The 17,384-nt window shown below is 56.2% G+C and overlaps 2 protein-coding genes across 3 annotated transcripts in view; one reads left to right on the plus strand and one right to left on the minus strand.

Annotated features, from left to right (window-relative positions):
• Positions 1-2,669: 2,669 nt before the first annotated feature.
• PIH1D1 (PIH1 domain containing 1) lies at positions 2,670-7,600 on the minus strand. The gene is made up of 10 exons (XM_040457747.1): positions 7,489-7,600; positions 6,521-6,614; positions 6,106-6,172; positions 5,581-5,760; positions 4,405-4,466; positions 4,235-4,316; positions 3,648-3,777; positions 3,328-3,403; positions 2,895-3,038; positions 2,670-2,792 (listed from the first exon to the last, which is right to left on the minus strand). Exons 2-10 carry the CDS (start codon positions 6,608-6,610, stop codon positions 2,751-2,753), a joined length of 873 nt encoding a protein of 290 aa, XP_040313681.1. The 5' UTR covers positions 6,611-6,614; positions 7,489-7,600; the 3' UTR covers positions 2,670-2,750.
• Positions 7,522-17,384, plus strand: part of ALDH16A1 (aldehyde dehydrogenase 16 family member A1) — a 16,123-nt gene continuing 6,260 nt past the window's right edge. Inside the window, exons 1-10 of one of the 2 annotated variants that reach the window (XM_040457739.1) lie at positions 7,522-7,639; positions 12,811-12,913; positions 13,456-13,582; positions 14,298-14,476; positions 14,563-14,640; positions 15,120-15,301; positions 15,384-15,536; positions 16,017-16,202; positions 16,611-16,706; positions 16,900-17,036. In XM_040457739.1, coding sequence (XP_040313673.1) covers positions 7,550-7,639; positions 12,811-12,913; positions 13,456-13,582; positions 14,298-14,476; positions 14,563-14,640; positions 15,120-15,301; positions 15,384-15,536; positions 16,017-16,202; positions 16,611-16,706; positions 16,900-17,036 — 1,331 coding nt within the window. In that variant the 5' untranslated portion in view covers positions 7,522-7,549. Of the gene's footprint in view, positions 7,640-12,412; positions 12,440-12,810; positions 12,914-13,455; positions 13,583-14,297; positions 14,477-14,562; positions 14,641-15,119; positions 15,302-15,383; positions 15,537-16,016; positions 16,203-16,610; positions 16,707-16,899; positions 17,037-17,384 lie in introns of those variants that run through there. The other variant, XM_040457740.1, reaches the window with a different exon arrangement.

A 17,384-nucleotide genomic window follows, 5' to 3' on the forward strand; every position in this document is an offset into this window, starting at 1 on the left:
CCCATCCCGCGTCGTCCGTCAGCTCCGACTTCCTCATTCAGAGGGTGCTTTCTCATTCAGAGAATTCTTTCCCCCTGAATTCCAACTCCCCATTTCGATCCACCCATTGTCCCCTCTTGTTCTTCCCCCACCCAGTTTCTTCCCTCTGGACTTCCATCCACCTGTTTCCGTCTTTCCTTTTTAAAATTCTACCCCCTTCCATCTCTATTTCCCTTTGGGGCGCATGCCCCTCATGGTTTCTGCATCCTGTTTCCTAACCCCTGACGGGTATATGCCAGTTCCCAGTTGCGACCCCCATAATTCCCTCCCAGCCTGGAATCTAACCCGCCCTTTGAGTTCTGTCCCCACTCCCCCGAGTTCTCTACCTGCTCCCTGAGTTCGGTCCCCTCCCCAGACATCTGTTCCTGCCCTAATTTTTGCCCCTTTCCCCTGGAATCTGTCCGTCTGAGTTCTGTCCCCACCCACACCCGGAGTTCTTTCTCCGCCCCCTGAGTTGTGCCCCCTCCTGCTAGGACCTGTCCCCGCCCTCTTACTCCATCTCTGACTTCCAGCCCTGCCCCTTTGGGGTTGAACCCGGACTATTTCTAGGTCCCTGGCCCGCAGGCAGATCCTGCCCCTGCTCCTTTCTCCAGACCAGCCCTTCTCCCCGATGCTGAGGCCACTTCCAGATCCAAGCGCCGGGAGGGTGCTCCTTTCCTCTCCGCCTCCCTGAGTCGGGCCGCAAATGCGTTTGGGATTAAATTTTCATGATGTGGCACAGGCCCTCAAGTGGATTGGGAGGGAGTAGCCGGTGCGGCGGGCGGGCGCCACTGACCCGGTGGCCCGGCAGCCACTGCCCACCGCGGCCTCCCGTTTATCGCCTTGTCCCATTGGGTCCCTGGGGCTCACAGTTTTGCCAGTGTTTGAGAACCCCCCGCATCCCTGGTAAGGGGTGGTGGTTTGGGGGCCGGGACCTCAGGATCTGAGGGAGGAGGGGCTGGAGACCCGGACTCCCGGGTCTGTGGGAGGAGTAGCCCGCGGAGCCGTCCACCAGCGCCACCCTGTGGCGGCAGAATCCCCTTCCCGGGTGCGGAGGCGGCGGCCGCGGCTCCGGGCCAGGTGTGAAGGTGGAGCAGATGGTGAAGAGGAGGGAGTGGGAGGGGGGCCCCGGCCGCTGCCAAATCCCGGGCCTGCGCCGGAACCGTCACCATGGAGACCGAAGAAGGCGGAAAGGACCCAGCTCCACACTTTTTGGGGGACCTGAAAAAGAGTTCTTCGGCCTCCCACGGAGGGTCCCCGTGCTAACTACAAGTCCCAGCGGTGGCTGGACCTCACCGTGCGCTTCAGAAGAGCCGCGCTCCCCGAGGGCCGCTGGGAGTTGTAGTTTTGAGACAACAGCATGAGGCTGCGAGGCGCCCTCTGGTGGACGCCGGAGCCCACGCTCGCTCCTTCAGGTCCAACAGACCCTACCCGAGATCATCCCCGCTACCTTTTCACCTTCTCACCATCTGCTCCTTGCCACCCGACCTCATTGACTCCATTCCAACCGCACTGGTCTCGCCGTTCTTCCAACGTTTACCGCTGAGGCTCCTCCGTTTACCTATCGTCTTAGGACTCACTATGGAAGGAGAGAGTTAGCATTCGTTCATGAACTCCTTTTTTGAGTTCCTGCTCATTGTAAAGCGTTACCGCACCACAGGGGCGGAGCTACAACCAGGTAACACTGGTTCCAGACACCGCCACTGCCACAGGAGGATTCTAACTCAGCCAGGGGAGACCAGAGACAGCTGGAAGTTGGAAAAGCTTCCCAGAGAAAGTTCACTGAAAGGGACGACTTTGGGAGTGTCCGCGGTACAGGAAACGGTGCTTGCCGAGTTGGAAAGTGGGACACAGTTTTGTGTGATTGTGACATGAAGCACTGTTCCAGGACGAGACGCAGGGGAGGCTGGAGATGATGGCATGCATCGGATCACCAATGGACTTGGGCAAGGCCCCCTGGGAGGGCAAGACAATTAGAAATTCCCTGGGTTTGGGCGCCTGGGTGGCTCAGCTGGTTGAGCATCTGACTTCAGCTCAGGTCACGATCTCGCAATTCGTGAATTCGAGCCCCACGACGGGCTCTGTGCTGACAGCTCGGAGCCTGGAGCCTGCTTGGGATTCTGTGTCTCCCTCTCTCTCTGTCCCTCCCCCACTCACGCCGTCTCTTTCTCGCTCTCCCTCAAAAATAATAAAAATCAAACAATTTTTAATTTAAAATTAAAAAAAATTCTGGTGGTTTTGTCGAGGCACCACGGGGGGGGGGGGCAGGTACAGCAGAAACTAAAGAGAGGCTGCAAAACACAGGTGTGCTCAGGACACCATTCACTGTGCTGGGACTGAGTGACAGGAAGGACAGGGAGAAAATGAAGCATAAAGGGGACCGCACCACACATGGCCTGGAGTGCTGCGCTGCAGGGGGCTCTGGGACCTTCTCCTGGGACCCTGGGGAGCCAAGGACCCCTGAAGTGGAGAGGGGAGGGTCGGCTCTGGGACCGTGTGCAACACGACGGGAGAGACTGGCGGCCAGGGAGGGGCTCTGGTGGGGAGAGGCTGAGGCCTCAGCGGGGACAGTGACTTCTCTGTGACTCCAGGACACGGTCCAATGTCCCTTTTCCCTCCCGCTCCCCGTGCATTCCTAGCCAGACACAGAACAAAAGCAAACATCTTTTATTTCCATTTTAGAGAAGCCACCGGCCTCTTCTCTCCACTTAGAAGCACAGAAAGAAAGCAGGTCAAGAAGACACCGACAGGAGGGGCATGGCCACCATCAATTGCTGAGGAGAGACGGGAAACAGATTAAGGATTCAGGACCAGGAGCCCAGGCCTCCCCAGCGTCCCCGCTCCCCCTGCACACCTCCCTCTACCTCCCCAGGTACCTTTCTCTTCCTATGGAAGGCTGCTTTGCTCTCCTCAGAGTTGATCCGCAGGGGGATATAGGCATCCAGATGGTACAGCTGCTGGGGGCCCCCCAACACTACCCGGTTCTCCCCAATCTCCAGCGACAGCCCCAGAGCTCCATCCTGGGAATATTGATGGAGTGAGCCCACCCTTCCGTTCCCAGCAATAGGCCAATAACAATATGGACCAGGAACAAAAGCCTTGTGTGTTGTTGTTGTTGTTGTTTTAATGTCTATTTATTTTTGAGACAGAGACAGCACGCGAGCAGGGTAAGGGCAGAGAAAGGAGGAGACACAGAATCCAAAGCAGGCTCCAGGCTCAGCGCTGTCTGCATATGCCCAGCTCACTCTCCCTCGGAGACCCCAACCCTTCCAGACCTCATTCTCCCACTCTGGTCAGAGGTACACTCACCAGTTTGGGGAGGTCAATTTCAGCCAAGAGGAGGTCAGGGGCTTCCAGCCAAAGGTTCAGGTGAGGCTTCTCAGGGCTGCGAAAGACCAAGACCCAAAACTGAGGAGAGTCCACTAGGCCTCTGCCAAGGCTATTCTTTCCCTTTCTCCCTCCTCTAAACCCTGCTGCCTCCGGGAGCCTTCTCAGTGGCCATCCTGCTTCCCCCCCTCTGGGTTCCCAGGGCCCCAGGACACCGCCTCCTATGGGGAGGCAGGATTGAGGGAGGGATTCCAAAAATTACTGGGGAGACATGAGAGAGACAGAACCCAGCGAAGGCCCACCCTTCCTCAGGTCTCGGGGAGTCGGGAGTGTACAGGTTTCCCAGCTCCTGGATCCGAGGGCGTTGTTGGGAGCGGATATTTTGCTGGGAGATGGAGCCCAGGAAAGGTCGGTTCTTCAACATGCGCCACTCTGTGAGTAGGAAGCTCAGGGTCAAAGGTGGCTCAAGCGCGGGTTCCCTTGGCTTTCCTAGCGGTCCCCACGCAGCAAGAGCCTCAGGGGAAAGTCTCCGCCCCTCCCAGGATGCCAGGGATCTGGCCACACCCCCGAGCTCGGCTTCAGGAAATCTGCCCACTTTAGCCCCGCCCTTCTAGGGGCATGTGGGGGCGGGATCTGTCGCCAGAGGTGCTCCTGGCTCCGCCCTCTGGCTCTCCAGACCCCGCCCCTTATCTGGCTCCTGGGCCAGTCCCATCTCCACCCCCACCCCCACCTTGGGAAGCCTCACCTCCCTGTAACCCGCCTTCTCCCGGTAACCCGCAGCCCAGGGACCAAAACAATCCCTGCCCACACCAGCACCACCTTTTCCAAGGGCTGTCCCCGAGCTGCTCTGGCTCCCCGAGTCCCCGCTAGTGCAGGCCACGCCCTTCACCTGGATTCAGCTGAAGACTGTATTTGTCCTCAAGGCCCTCCCTGGCGATGGTGACCACGAGCTCCCGCAAGAAATCGCTGTTCTAGAAGTGAGAGGGGGAGATTTGCCGGAGGGCTCGGGATGGAGGGAGAGGCCCCAGCCCAGGCCTCACCCGCAGCCCCGCCCCCAACCTGCATCCTCCGGTAGAAGTCGCTGTTCACCGCTACGTCGTAGGCGGTACAACCCTGGCCTTCTGTGGGGAGAGAAAGGGGGTGAGACCCCCAGCCCTCGGTAGGAACCCCACCGCCCAGATAACGACGAGGCAAAAACGATAAAGGACAGCGGCCACACGAACCAGAAAGACCCAGAGACAACTAGAAAGTGAGGGCTCTTGCCAGTCATACCAGCCTCCTCTCTACTGTTCTGGTCCTTTCCCACCACATCCCAGCAATGACCCTGCCCCTTCCCTGCTCACAGCCCTCCCATGGCTCCCCAGCGCCCCAGACGAAGGTTTGTGTCCTTCAGTTTGGCGCTGGAGGCCCTGTGTGGTCAGCTCCTCCCACCTGAAGAGAAGCTCACTTCTCTGTTGGGGACCTCGTCCTTTTAAATTTCTTCCAATCTCTTTCAATTACTGACCAATCCAATTCAACCATTCTCTCCAGCCTCTGGACTCCTCGGTCCCCTCTGCCTAGAACCCTCTTCTGTGTCTTGGCCTGACACACTCCTTCGGTTCCTTTGCATCTTATACCTGCCACCTCCTCCAGGAAGCCTTCCTTGACTCCTCAGTTCGGGTAAAGAGCCCACCCCCCTCCAACTCCAGAGCAGCAAAGATCACACCATAATGAAATCGCATCTGTCTTCTCTGCCCTCACCTAAGACTAGGAGTCTCTCAAGGGCAAGTTCTGGGTTGGCTCAGTCCCTACTCCCCAGGGCACTGCCCAAAGCTTGGTCCCAGGAGGCTTCAGGGGACATACGTTAATTGAAAAAGCAAGCAACATAGACACAGAAACTCAACAGAGACACGTGAGACAAGGCAGAGAGACAGAGACAGGGGAGAAGAGTGAAGAAGGAAACAGGAACAAGACTGAGAGCTGGTCTGGCCAGCTAATGAGGACACCCCCCCAGCTCTCCCTCACTGTGGGGTAGGGCAGGGAGAAGTGCCAGCCTGGCCAGGTGGGCAGAACGAGGACCGAACTACCCCGTGTAGCAGGCACTGGAGGCCCAGGAGGTTAGGTTTGTGTCACAAGGAAAAGGGGGCCAGATTTCTAGGGGGAAAGGGGGGAGGGGGATCTTGGGCCCTGGATCTTGGATCCTAGGGAAGAAAGGACCCAGGGAGCTAGCTTCCTGGGTCCCCCGAGGGCACTGACTTGCGTCCAGTTCTGCATGAGGCTCCCCCAGGCTCATGGGGATGCGAAACCCGGCTTGGTCTTCCTCCAGCATTTGAAGCAGCTCGTCCTCGGTCACATCAGCCGGAGGAGGGATGGAAGGAGAGTGACAGATGTTGATGAAAACCTTCCCTTCGGAGGAGTTGGTCTTTATGCAGAAACCTGGTGGAAATGGGTTTGTCCTGATGTCTGCCTCTGTGTGCGTCTCTGTCCTTCCCTTGATCTGTCCCTGCTTTGAGTCTCAGTCCTCTGCTTTCTGGGCCTGCTCCCCTCCCCATTCCTGGGATCTCTGACTCTCCTTCTATCTTTGAGTCTGTCCCCCAGTCACTCCTGTCCTCCTCCTTCTCTCTTTAGCTCTTGGTCCCTCCCCCTCTCCCTGCCAAAGACCTCTATACTCCATTATTTTGCCTCTCTCCTGCCTCCTCTGTCTCTGTCCCCTGCCCCCAGTCTCTGTCCACCTCTCTCTGAGACTCAATCCCTCTCTCTCTGGCTTTCTGTCTTTCTTACCAGGTTGAGGTTGGATCTGTGTGGATTCTGGTCTGCTTGTCTGGGCTTGCTGGAGCTCCTTGGAGGCCTGTGTGAAGGAAAACACCCTCCAGTCACGGTGTCTATGCTATCAGACCCTCATTTGTTCTTCAAAAGTTTATGGAGAAATGTTGTGCATGTGAGATATGAGCAGAATAAGACATACTATGTCCCTCTCCTCCTTTGAGGACCCCTATGAACAATCCCAACCCCATCTGCATTTCTTCCAGATCCTAGCAAACTTGGAGCTAACCAACTACAATCCCACGTAGTGCCTTCTGGGAATGTAGTCCCATCTCAGAGCACCCGCGGGCGTACACACATATACACAACACACACACACACACATCCCCAGAATACCCAGGGACCCAGGACCCGGAGGCCGGTCAGTCCGCACCTGCCGCAGTAGCTCCTCGAAACGCATGGTCTCAGCGCCCATCTTCTCTGCCTCGCTTAGGTCGGGCACCAGCAGCTTCGAGTCCGCCATGGCCCTGGGGAAAAGACCTAGGCGTCCTCAGTAACTCCGACGTGAGCGGGAACCTTCTCCAGGATGCGAATTGTGGAGCCTGCTGCCAGACCCACCCCCGGCTCCTGGTGCCCACTATTCCGTATGAAAGTCTAAGAATCTGTCCTGAAACTGTAATTCCACTCAGACCAGATACGGCTGTCAAATCTGTTTGGAGCCAATATTTCCAGATGCTCTCTACGTCCTACGTGCTATGTAAATGACAGCCACGCTTCTAGTCACTGTGTAACCAAGGACTTCGGCCGACCACGCTTCCGTCTGCCTCAAAAGCTCATTCACCAATCCTGCAACCTCATTACGTTCCGACCAATCATAATCTAAGGATTAAGCCCCGCCTCTCACCTCAACCAATCAAAACTAAATCCTGAACCTAGGTTCTAAATGCCACACTTCCTGTGCCGATTAAAGCCGTATTTCTCCTTCCCAACAACATCTAGCCAAACTACGGGGCAGTCCAGACTGGCACACTTTCAAAACCTTCATTTCAGTGTCCATCGTAAAAGCTTCCCTTCTGATCTATGAACTATCGCTTCGTCCCAGAGCTAGATTCGATTCTCTAGTAAATACACTTCGGACTAAATATACTTCCTGTCCTCAGTATAAAAAGGGTGGCGGGAAGAACCACACGGTCATTCTTCTAAATCTGGAGCACCCCTAACTACCGGCCAGGCGCCCACATCTCGGTTCCCCGCCGCCCCCACTTTGAGGACTGCGCATGCTCCAAACTACACTTCCCAGCTTGGAGGGCATGGGCGGGGCCACCGGGTCTAAGGTGGGGTTACGCTCTATCTCCTGTAGCCCCGCCCTTTGGGCTGGAGGGGGCGGTGTCGCCCTTCGACCTCAAGGTTCCTCTGGGCAGAGCGCCCCGCACTCCTTCGTGGAAAGCGGTCCGGGCGAGTGATGGCTGCGACGCACGCACAGCGCAGCACCCGAGAGATCTTCACCACGCTGGAGTACGGACCCGTGCCTGAGAGCCACGCATGCGCATTGGTGAGGGCCTGCCGTTCAGCGCTGCCCATTCCCGCCCCCTCCCCCCCAACCAGGCATCCAGGTCCAGTTTAGCGCGCGGACTCCCGTGATCCACCGCGGCAGCTCAGCAGCTCCGCCCTTCTCGGTTCCCGTGATTCTCGCCACCCCTTGGGACCCACCCTAGAAGGGCATTCCCTTAAGCCTTTGCGGTTGCTTCTTCTTAAGCCTGGATCCTCTTCCGTTGTTTGGTAGTAGCTCTCCTGCTCCCTGGTACCTACTTGGGATGGCGTTTCCCCGATTCCTTCGAGGTCTCGGATTCCCCGGAGGCTCCCGTGATTCTTCCAGCCCCCTCAGAACTTCCCGGGATCCCCCGGGACTCGAAATTCCTGTGGGGCTCCCTTGATCTTCCAAGGACCCTCAGAAGCCCCATAGACTTCCCCAGAACATCCTGTAGCTCCCATGATCCTGAGTCCCCCCCCCCCCTTCCCATGGAGTCCCGGGATTCCTCAAGGCCCCCACCAATACTTGACTGTCTCCTAGGATCTTGTGAGCTCAGAACTCCAGAATACATCAGAACTAAACTGTAATTAACCTACACCCCCCAGAATATCCCCATGGGGCTCCCATGACCCCCTCACCCATCTCAGAATACCCCCCATGGGGCTCCCGTGATTCTTCAGGGCCTCTTCAAATCCTCATGAGACTTCTCTGATCCCTCAGGGTCCCCCAGAACCTCTTGTGGTTCTTACGGAGAAGTAGGGTGGCTCGAATATCCTGTAATTACCTAGCCCCCTCAGAATTCCCTCACTGGGGCTCTCGTGATCGCACAGGGTCTTCTAGCACCCAGGAATGAGAAGCTTGGGCTTCTCTTCAAGGAGAGAAGAGGAGTCTAGAACCGTGGTCCAAGTGGAAGAAGATGAGGTCAGAGCCAGGAGCCCGCTGTGAAAATGGATAAGGTGGATAGGAGGGGATGAGGCAGGGGAACCGTTTGAGGAGTTGAGAGGGCAAGGGCAATGCCTGGGGTCCAGCTGTGTCTCCATCCCTCCACCACCACCACCAGGGAGGAACCCAGGACGACTAGAGTTGCAAGGAAAGACCCTGAGCGTGATTATCGCATGGTGAAAGTGTGAGGGACCCGGGGACAGCCTTGAGTTATGTGCAGGAGTCTGATGTTACTTGGGCTTGAGCCTTTCAGGACTGGAGACGGGGACCTGGGAGTCACCACCGTAGGACCATTGGACGGTGGGAGTGATGATCTGGGACAGAGCACACAGAATTCCCACACTTGAAGGTGGGCTTGAGATGGAATATACTGAAATAGCAATAATGTAGAAATAGCTTATATTTACTGGGTGCTTTCTATGTGCCAGCCTCTGTGCTCAGTGTGATCTCCTTTAATCCCCAGAACAGCTGTGGGAGGGGATGGTTGTCATCCTTTTAGTGATAGCACACGGAGGCTTGAGGGGGTAAGTAATTTGCCCACGGCCAACACGGTTGAAAATAGGTAAAGCTGAGATTTGAACCTGAACCCTCGGATTCACGGTTTTCCCCCACAGCCTCCCAAGCAAAGGTCTCAACCTTACAACATGTGGGCCCGATTCATCCAACAAATTGTTTTCTTTGGCCCGAACTTTATTTTTGAAAATGTGAATTCGTGGTCAACTAATTCCATGGAAACATCCCAGGATTCCAGCTTCTTTTGAAAATAAAATCCCAAAATTTGGCAATGTTTGGCTCACATTCCCTGACAAAAATCATCTGGATCCAATAGTGACTGTCTTTTTTAGGCAAGTTGTGAGTTCCCAGTCTCCACCAGGCCCTCTTCTCACACTAGCGTGACCTGCCAGGACCCCGTAGACATTCTTTTAGGGTTTTGTTTTTCTTTGGGAGGGGGGGATTTGCAAACTTCCACAGAGAACTTGATACTATGAATTGCTGTTTACTTCAGCTTCAGGAATCGTCAACATTTGGGCCAGAGCTGTATTCTTTGGTTTTCTCTTTTTTTCTGGAATGATTTAAATCCCAGATGTCATGTTATCTTCCCATAAATATTTGAATCCTTTTTTCTAACTGATAAGAACTCACTTGATAACATAACCCACCTGGCCATTTTTCGCACTTCACACTAGCAGCCAATTCTTTAATTTTTTGAATATTTTTAAGTAGGCTCCACGCTCAACGTGGGGCTGGAACTCACAACCCTGAGACCAGGAGTCACACATTCTACTGAGTGAGCCAGCCAGGCGTGCCCCTAGGGGTCATTCTTTAATATCATCCAATGTCAGGGTGCCTGGGGGGCTTAGTCTGTTAAGCGTCTGACTCTTGATTTCGGCTCAGGTCATGATCTCACCGTTCGTGTTCCAGTCCCATACGAAGAGCCAGTTGGCAGGGTAAGAGAAAGATTAGGAGAATGGGGCATTTGGGATGCTAAGAGAAGAGAGAGAACATCTGTGGAAGGAAAAAATGGGAAGCGTGACTCGGATTTAGCGAGGATTTTGGGAGGGACAGGAGCAGGGAGAGAAATCTGAAGCAGACGTGGAGGGAGAGATTAAGAGCAAGTCTTACGCAGTGCTGCTCTCAGCGTGTCACGTGCATTGATCCATTTCATCCTCGCCACAACCCTGTGAAGTAGGGAGGGGCTGGGATTATCCCCATCTTTCAGATGACCTTGCGGGGACCAGAGTGTGATAACACCCTGGCTAAGGTTGCACCGCTCAGTCCCAGAACCGGGTTTCGAATCCACACACTGCTGCCCCGTTGGCAATGCCTACGTGCCGCGCCTGGGACTCAGCCCAAGAAGCTGCACCTGTGGGGCCTGTGTCTTCACTGGGGGTCCACACTGCTCCTCTAAGTGGCGGCCGCCGAGGGGGGAGGGAATGCCATCACACGGTTGGGTGCAGGGACTACCCGGCTTAGAAACCCCACCTTCCAAAAAGAACCCGATGGTGCCTAATACAGTGTCATGGGCATTGCTTCCAGAGTCTTGTACGCCCCAAGGTATATGCCCCATCACAGGAATGCAGAGGACTCTGGGCACCTGGGGGGGCTCAGTGGGTTGAGCGTCCGACTTCAGTTCAGGTCACGATCTCCCGGTTCGTGAGTTCGAGCCCCACCCTCAGGCTCACTGCTGTCAGCACAGAGCCCGCTTCAGAGTTCAGATCCTCTGTCCCCCTCTCTGTCTGCTCCTCCCCTGCTCATGCTCTCTCTGTCTCTCAAAAATACATAAACATTAAAAAAAAAAAAAGAATGCAGACAACTCCAGACAGCCTCAGTGCCCTGGCTTCCCATTGGATATTTAGGGTGTGTCCCCAGTTGTCCCGTTCAGGTGCAGTGGACCATTCAGGGGTCATTGTTGTCTGGTAATACAGCTGAATTGTCTCAGGTTCCCTGAGTATTAGAAAAGTTCACCTGAGGACACTTCTGCATGGAGGAGAACAGATTGTTTTGTTTTGTTTCGCTTCATTTTGTTTTGTTTTGCTTTTTATTTATTTATTTTTTTTTAATTTTTTTTCAACGTTTATTTATTTTTGAGACAGAGAGAGACAGAGCATGAACAGGGGAGGGGCAGAGAGAGAGGGAGACACAGAATCGGAAACAGGCTCCAGGCTCTGAGCGGTCAGCACAGAGCCCGACGCGGGGCTCGAACTCACAGACCATGAGATCGTGACCTGGCTGAAGTCAGACGCTTAACCGACTGCGCCACCCAGGCGCCCCTTGTTTTGCTTTTTAATGTTTATTTTTGAGAGAGAGAGACGGGGAGAGAGAGAGAGGGACACAGAAGCCAAAGCAGGCTCCAGGCTCTGAGCTGTCAGCACGGAGCCCGACGTGGGGCTCAAACCCGGGGACTCAAGATCACGACCCGAGCTGAAATTAGACGCTCAGCTGACTGAGCCACCCAGTCGCCCCAGGAGAATGGGTTTTATGAAGCCGCATGTCAAAGTCAGTAGGACAGCCCTCACGTGTGGCTGGTGAGAACGTAAAATGGCACAACCACCATGGCAAACAGTTTGGTGGTCCGTCAAGAGGTTACCCAGAGAGTTGCCATATGACCCAGCCATTCCGCTCCTGGGTACATTTGCCTAAAAGAAGTGAAGGCGGGTGTTCAGACAAAATCAGGTACGGGAAGCTGCCTCAGCGGCACTGTGCGCAGTAACCAGAAGGCTGAAACAAACGGAATGTGTCAAGTGATAATGAACAGAGACAAAACGTAGCCTCTCCAGACAACGGAATGTCCTACAGCCACAAAAAGGAATGATTGATACGTGCTACAACTTGGATGAGCTCCAGAAACACCATGTTGGGGGCGCCTGGGTGGCTCAGTCGGTTAAGCATCCAACTTCGGCTCAGGTCATGATCTCATAGTTTATCAGTTCGAGCCCTGCATTGGGCTCTGTGCTGACAGCTCAGAGCCTGCTTCAGATCCTCGGGCTTTCTCTCTCTCTGCTCCTCCCCAGCCTGCGCTTTCTCTCTCTCTCTCTCTCTCTCTCTCTCTCTCTCTCTTTCTCTCTCAGAAATAAGTAATCAGTAAAAAAGAAATTTAAAAAGCAAACCACCATCTTGGGTGAAAGAAGCCAGCCAAAGAGGCCATGTGTTGTGGGGTCCCGATTCACGTGGAATATCCAGAGAAGGCAAATCCGCAGAAACAGGAAGCAGATTAGCAGTTAGGGGCTAGGGGCATGAGGAAGAGAGAGTGACTGCCTGATGGATGCCGAGTTTCGTTTTGGGGGGATGAGAATGTTCTGAAACTAGGTCATGATGGTTGCACGACATTGTGAACGTACCACATGCCGCTGAATTGTACGCCTTGAAATGGTTAACATGGTGGGTTTTATGTTCCATGTTGTTTTTGTTTTTTTTTTAATGTTTATCTATTTTTGAGAGGTGGGGGTGGGGGAGACAGAACCCAAAGCAGACTTCTTGCATCAGCGCAGAGCACGATGCTCGGCTCAAAGTCACGAACCGTGAGATTGTGACTCGGGTCGAAGCCAGACACTCAACCGACTGAGCCCACCCAGGCGCTCCATTTGGTACATGTATCTTATGTTTATGTGTATTTTCCTGCCACACCGGCAAAGAATTGGCAGGTGGGGCGAAGGGGTGCAAGTGTCCCCCTCCCAGAGGACCCTAGGTAGGGACTGAACTCCCCTAGCTGCCTCTCAGACGTTGTCCTAAACTGTCTTTGCCTCCCCCAGGCCTGGCTGGACACCCAAGACCGGCACTTGGGTCACTATGTAAATGGAAAGTGGCTAAAGCCGGAACACAGGAATTCAGTACCTTGCCGGGATCCTATCACAGGTATGAAGTGTCCCCCGGTTGTTCGGGGAGGGAGAGGCAGGCATCCATATCCCCAGCCGTATCTACCAACAACACCCCATTCTCTTTGCTCAGGGCCCTGAAGGCAGGAAGTAGCCAGTGTGGGGAGAAGCCCAAGATTTCTGGCTCTTCCTGTTAAAGTCATCCAAATAATAGCTCCAAGTGCCTGTGGATGCTTTTTGAAGTCAGTGTCTACCAAGATCCCTTCCTTGATTAATATATTTATATATTTTTAGCGTTTTATTTATTGTCGAGAGAGCGAGCGAGCGAGCGTGTGAGCAGGGGAGGGGCAGAGGGAGAGGGGGACAGAGGATCTGAATCGGGCTCTGCACGGACAGCGGCGAGCCCGATGCGGGGCTCCGACCCACAAACCGTGAGATCGTGACCTGAGCTGAAGTCGGATGCTCAACTGGCTGAGCCACCCAGGCGCCCCTACAACCAAAATATTTATAATAGAGTGGGGCTGGGGAGCAGCTCTACTGCCTGGGGGGGCACATCTGGGGTCCCTCCATTCATCTCCCCAGGAGAGAACTTGGCCAGTTGCCCCCAGGCACAGGCTGAGGATGTGGCGGCAGCCGTGGAGGCAGCAAGGACTGCGTGGGAGAACTGGAGCGGACTCCCTGGAGCCTCTCGGGCCCAGTACCTGACCAGGTGATGCGGTTGAGTTGTGGACCTTGGGAGGTGGGGGACAAGATGAGACCAGTCACTCCTGTAAAAGTGAATGAGACAGTCGGGGCAGGCACTGCTGGTTCACGAGGGAGGAAGGGGCTGGGGACCAGGACTCCTGTGTCTCACCCATGGGCTCCCAGCCTGCCAGCGCCTCAAGCAACCACTTGAGACTCTGGGAACAAAGACTCTATTTCCCGATGTCTCGATGTCTCGCGGAATTGATCGCGTAGCTAAGGCTCACATTCCCAGCATGCTTTGAGCCTGTAGCAGCTAAAGCATCCATCCACCAGGACTAGTAATGACAAAGCTCTGTCTCCCAGAATAGCCTCGGGCCTCATCGAGGCCCCATTTTCCTGGCAGTTCATTGGGGCTGCTGGAGCCTCAGCACCACCCGTTTTCCATCATACTCTTGGAGCAATTAGAGACCAACATTCCATTTTCTAAAATGCAATTGAGATTAAAGGTTGAATTTCCAATTTCTCAGCACCTTCGGGGGTTGCGGGCGGCCGAGATCTGCAAAAGGCACCCTCGGGGTTTGTGTTTCTCGGACTACGTTTCCCATAAATCTTTGGTGCTCTTCACCTCTGGTAAATGGTGGAGGCGATCATGGGGATTGTAGTCCAGGTATGTAGGGGGTGTTCCAGGACTCTGACTGAGAGGCAATGGGAAATGACTCGCCCCCTGGCTTTCTCTACAGGCTGGCCAAGATGATCCAGAAGCACCAGCGGCTACTTTGGACCCTGGAGTCCCTGGTGACCGGGCGAGCCGTTCGAGAGGTTCGAGACAGGGATATCCCACTGGCCCAGCAGCTACTCCAATGCCATGCAGTCCAGGCATACACCCAGGAGGAGACGCTGGCAGGCTGGGAGCCCATGGGTGAGACGCAGGAGTCCTGGTCCCCAGCCCCTTCCTCCCTCGTGAACCAGCAGTGCCTGCCCCAATTGTCTCTTTCGCTTTTACAGGAGTGATTGGTCTCATCTTGTCACCCACGTTCTCCTTCCTTGAGATGATGTGGAGGATTTGCCCTGCCTTGGCTGTGGGTAATTGATGGGCCGGGTCTGAGAAGGACGGTGCTGATGGGGCCTGGACCCCTGGGTCTGAGGGAGGAAGGGGCTGGGAGGCCTTGACCCCTGGGTCTGAGGGAGGAGGGGCTGGGGGACCTTGACTCCTGGGTCTGAGGGAGGAGGGGGCTGGGAATCGTGGGTCTGAGGGAAGAGGGGTGTGAGGACCTTATCCCCTGAGTCAGAGGGAGGAGGGATCTCGGTGCTTTGACCCCTGGGTCTGAGGGAGGAGGGGGCTGGGGAGCCTTGACCCCTGGGTCTGATGGAGGAGGGGGCTGGGACTCATGGGTCTAAGGGAAGATGCGCGTGGGGGCCTTGACCCCTGGGTCTGATGGAGTAGAGGGCTGGGGGTCCGGACTCCTGGGTCTGAGGGAGGAGGGGGCTGGGACTCGTGGGTCTGAGGGAGGAGGGGCCGGGAGCCCAGACTCCAGGATCTTTGCACTGCCCACCTTTCCCAGGGTGCACTGTGGTGGTGCTGGTGCCCCCAGGCTCTCCAACACCCCTCCTCCTGGCCCAGCTGGCAGGGGAACTAGGTTCCTTCCCAGGAATCCTCAACGTGATCAACGGCCCTGCCTCCCTGGGCCCCATCCTGGCCTCCCAGCCTGGAGTCCAGAAGGTGACCTTCTGTGGAGCCGTTGAGGTATCTTCGGGGTCGGGAGGGGGACGGGACGTGGCGGGGAGGCCCAAAGGCCCCTCGGCTGAATCCCGCGGGGGCCCTGCAGGAAGGACGTGTCCTTCGGCGGACCCTGGCGGGTCAGGGTGCTGAGCTGGGCCTGGCACTGGGGGCCGAGTCGCTGCTGGTGCTGACGGAGGCAGCGGACGTGGACTCGGCCGTGGAGGGCGTCGTGGATGCAGCCTGGTCCGACCGCAGCGCGGTGAGGCCCGTGCACTCGTGTGCCCCCAAGTCCTGGGGATCGTGCGTGTCCGTCTCCAGACCTCAGGGCCTCATGTCTCCACTGACTATAATTTTCAGTTCCTTGTGCCTCAGATTCTGTCTCCGCACCATGGCGCTTGTGGGGCTCCCGCACGTCGGATTTCTGCCTTTCCACATCCCGGCTCTCCAGTTTTTGCAGAGGGCTCGCGTCTCTTGTTCTTTAAGATTCTCTTCACTTTTCTAAGTATCCGTGTCCCTACTTTTCCAATCTCTGTCTTCACTCTGAATCACCAACTTCTGTAACTTCACTTCCTGCCCGGGTTTGGGGCCTCAGTGAGTCTCTAGGGTCCCCAGCCACCCCCCCCCCTTGACCCTCCTCTGATCTGTGTATGTACATCCCCAAGTCTCCACCCTCTGTGGGGGCCCGTCCCCTCAACGTCAGCCCCGACCTTGCCTGCCCTGACATCCCTTTTCCTCACAGGGGGGACTCCGGCTCCTCATCCAGGAGTCCGTATGGGACGAGACGATGAGGCGGCTTCAGGAGCGCATGGCACGGCTTCGGGGCGGTCGAGGGTTGGACGGCGCTGTGGACATGGGGGCTCGAGGGGCTGCCGCACACGACCTGGCCCAGCGCTACGTGCGCGAGGCCCAGAGTCAGGGCGCACAGGTGAGCAAGGCGTACAGACCCCTGGCGCCAGGGGAGGAGGGACCTGGAAACCCAACTCCTGGGTCTGAGGGAGGAGGGGCTGGGGGCCGAGACTGAATCTGAGGGAGGAGGGGGTGGGGACCAAGACTCTGGGTCTGAGGGAAGAGGGGCTAGAGGCCTAGTCTCCCAGGTCTGAGGGAGGAGGGGCTGGGGTCCCAGACTCTGAGTCTGAGGGAGGAGGGGGCTGAGGGTCCTGACTCCTGGGTCTGAGGGAGGAAGGGCTGGGGGTCTGGACTCCTGGGTCTGAGGGAGGAGGGGGCTGGGGGCCCAGACTCTGGGTCTGAGGGAGGAGGGACTGGGGGCCTAGTCTCCCAGGTCTGAGGGAGGAGGAGCTGGGGGGTGTACCTTAGATCTTTCCTTTCCCCTCAGGTGTTCCAGGCTGGCGACGTTCCCTCAGTCAGCCCATTCTTCCCCCCAACTTTGGTCTCTGACCTGCCCCCAGCCTCCCCATGTACCCAGGCAGAGGTGAGCCCTTCAGGGCCCCGGAAATCCTTTTCCATCCACCCGTCTGCAGCCACACATGGGCAGCAACACTACACCTGCAGAGGCCCCCGGAGTGACCATTTGGTCCGGGTCTGGGGGCTGCTGAGTGGGTGGGGTGTTGGGGGGGGGGGGGTAGCTGGCCGGGCCACCTGAACTCTGTCGTCACCCCTTCCAGGTGCCCTGGCCTGTGGTCGTGGCCTCCCCATACCGCACAGCTAAGGAGGCACTGGCCGTGGCCAACGGGACGCCCCGAGGAGGCAGTGCCAGTGTGTGGAGCGAGAGACTAGGGCAGGCCTTGGAGCTGGGCTATGGGTCAGTCGGCGCCTGCTGGGGCACAAAGGCAGTCTGTTGGGCGGGGGGAGGGCGAGGCTCAAGCTTCTGCTCTTTCTCTCAGTCTTGAGGTCTCCATTCCACTCTCTGTGGGTCTCTGGGTCTCTCTCCACCCTGCCCCTCCGACCATGTACCCCCTGCAACCTTCTTTTTTTTTTTTTTTTTTTAATTTTTTTTTTCAACGTTTATTTATTTTTGGGACAGAGAGAGACAGAGCATGAATGGGGGAGGGGCAGAGAGAGAGGGAGACACAGAATCGGAAACAGGTTCCAGGCTCCGAGCCATCAGCCCAGAGCCTGACGCGGGGCTCGAACTCACGCGAGATCACAC

This window comes from Herpailurus yagouaroundi, unplaced genomic scaffold (assembly GCF_014898765.1).
Source record: "Herpailurus yagouaroundi ecotype Mexico unplaced genomic scaffold, PumYag 220, whole genome shotgun sequence".
NCBI classification, from domain to species: domain Eukaryota; kingdom Metazoa; phylum Chordata; class Mammalia; order Carnivora; family Felidae; genus Herpailurus; species Herpailurus yagouaroundi.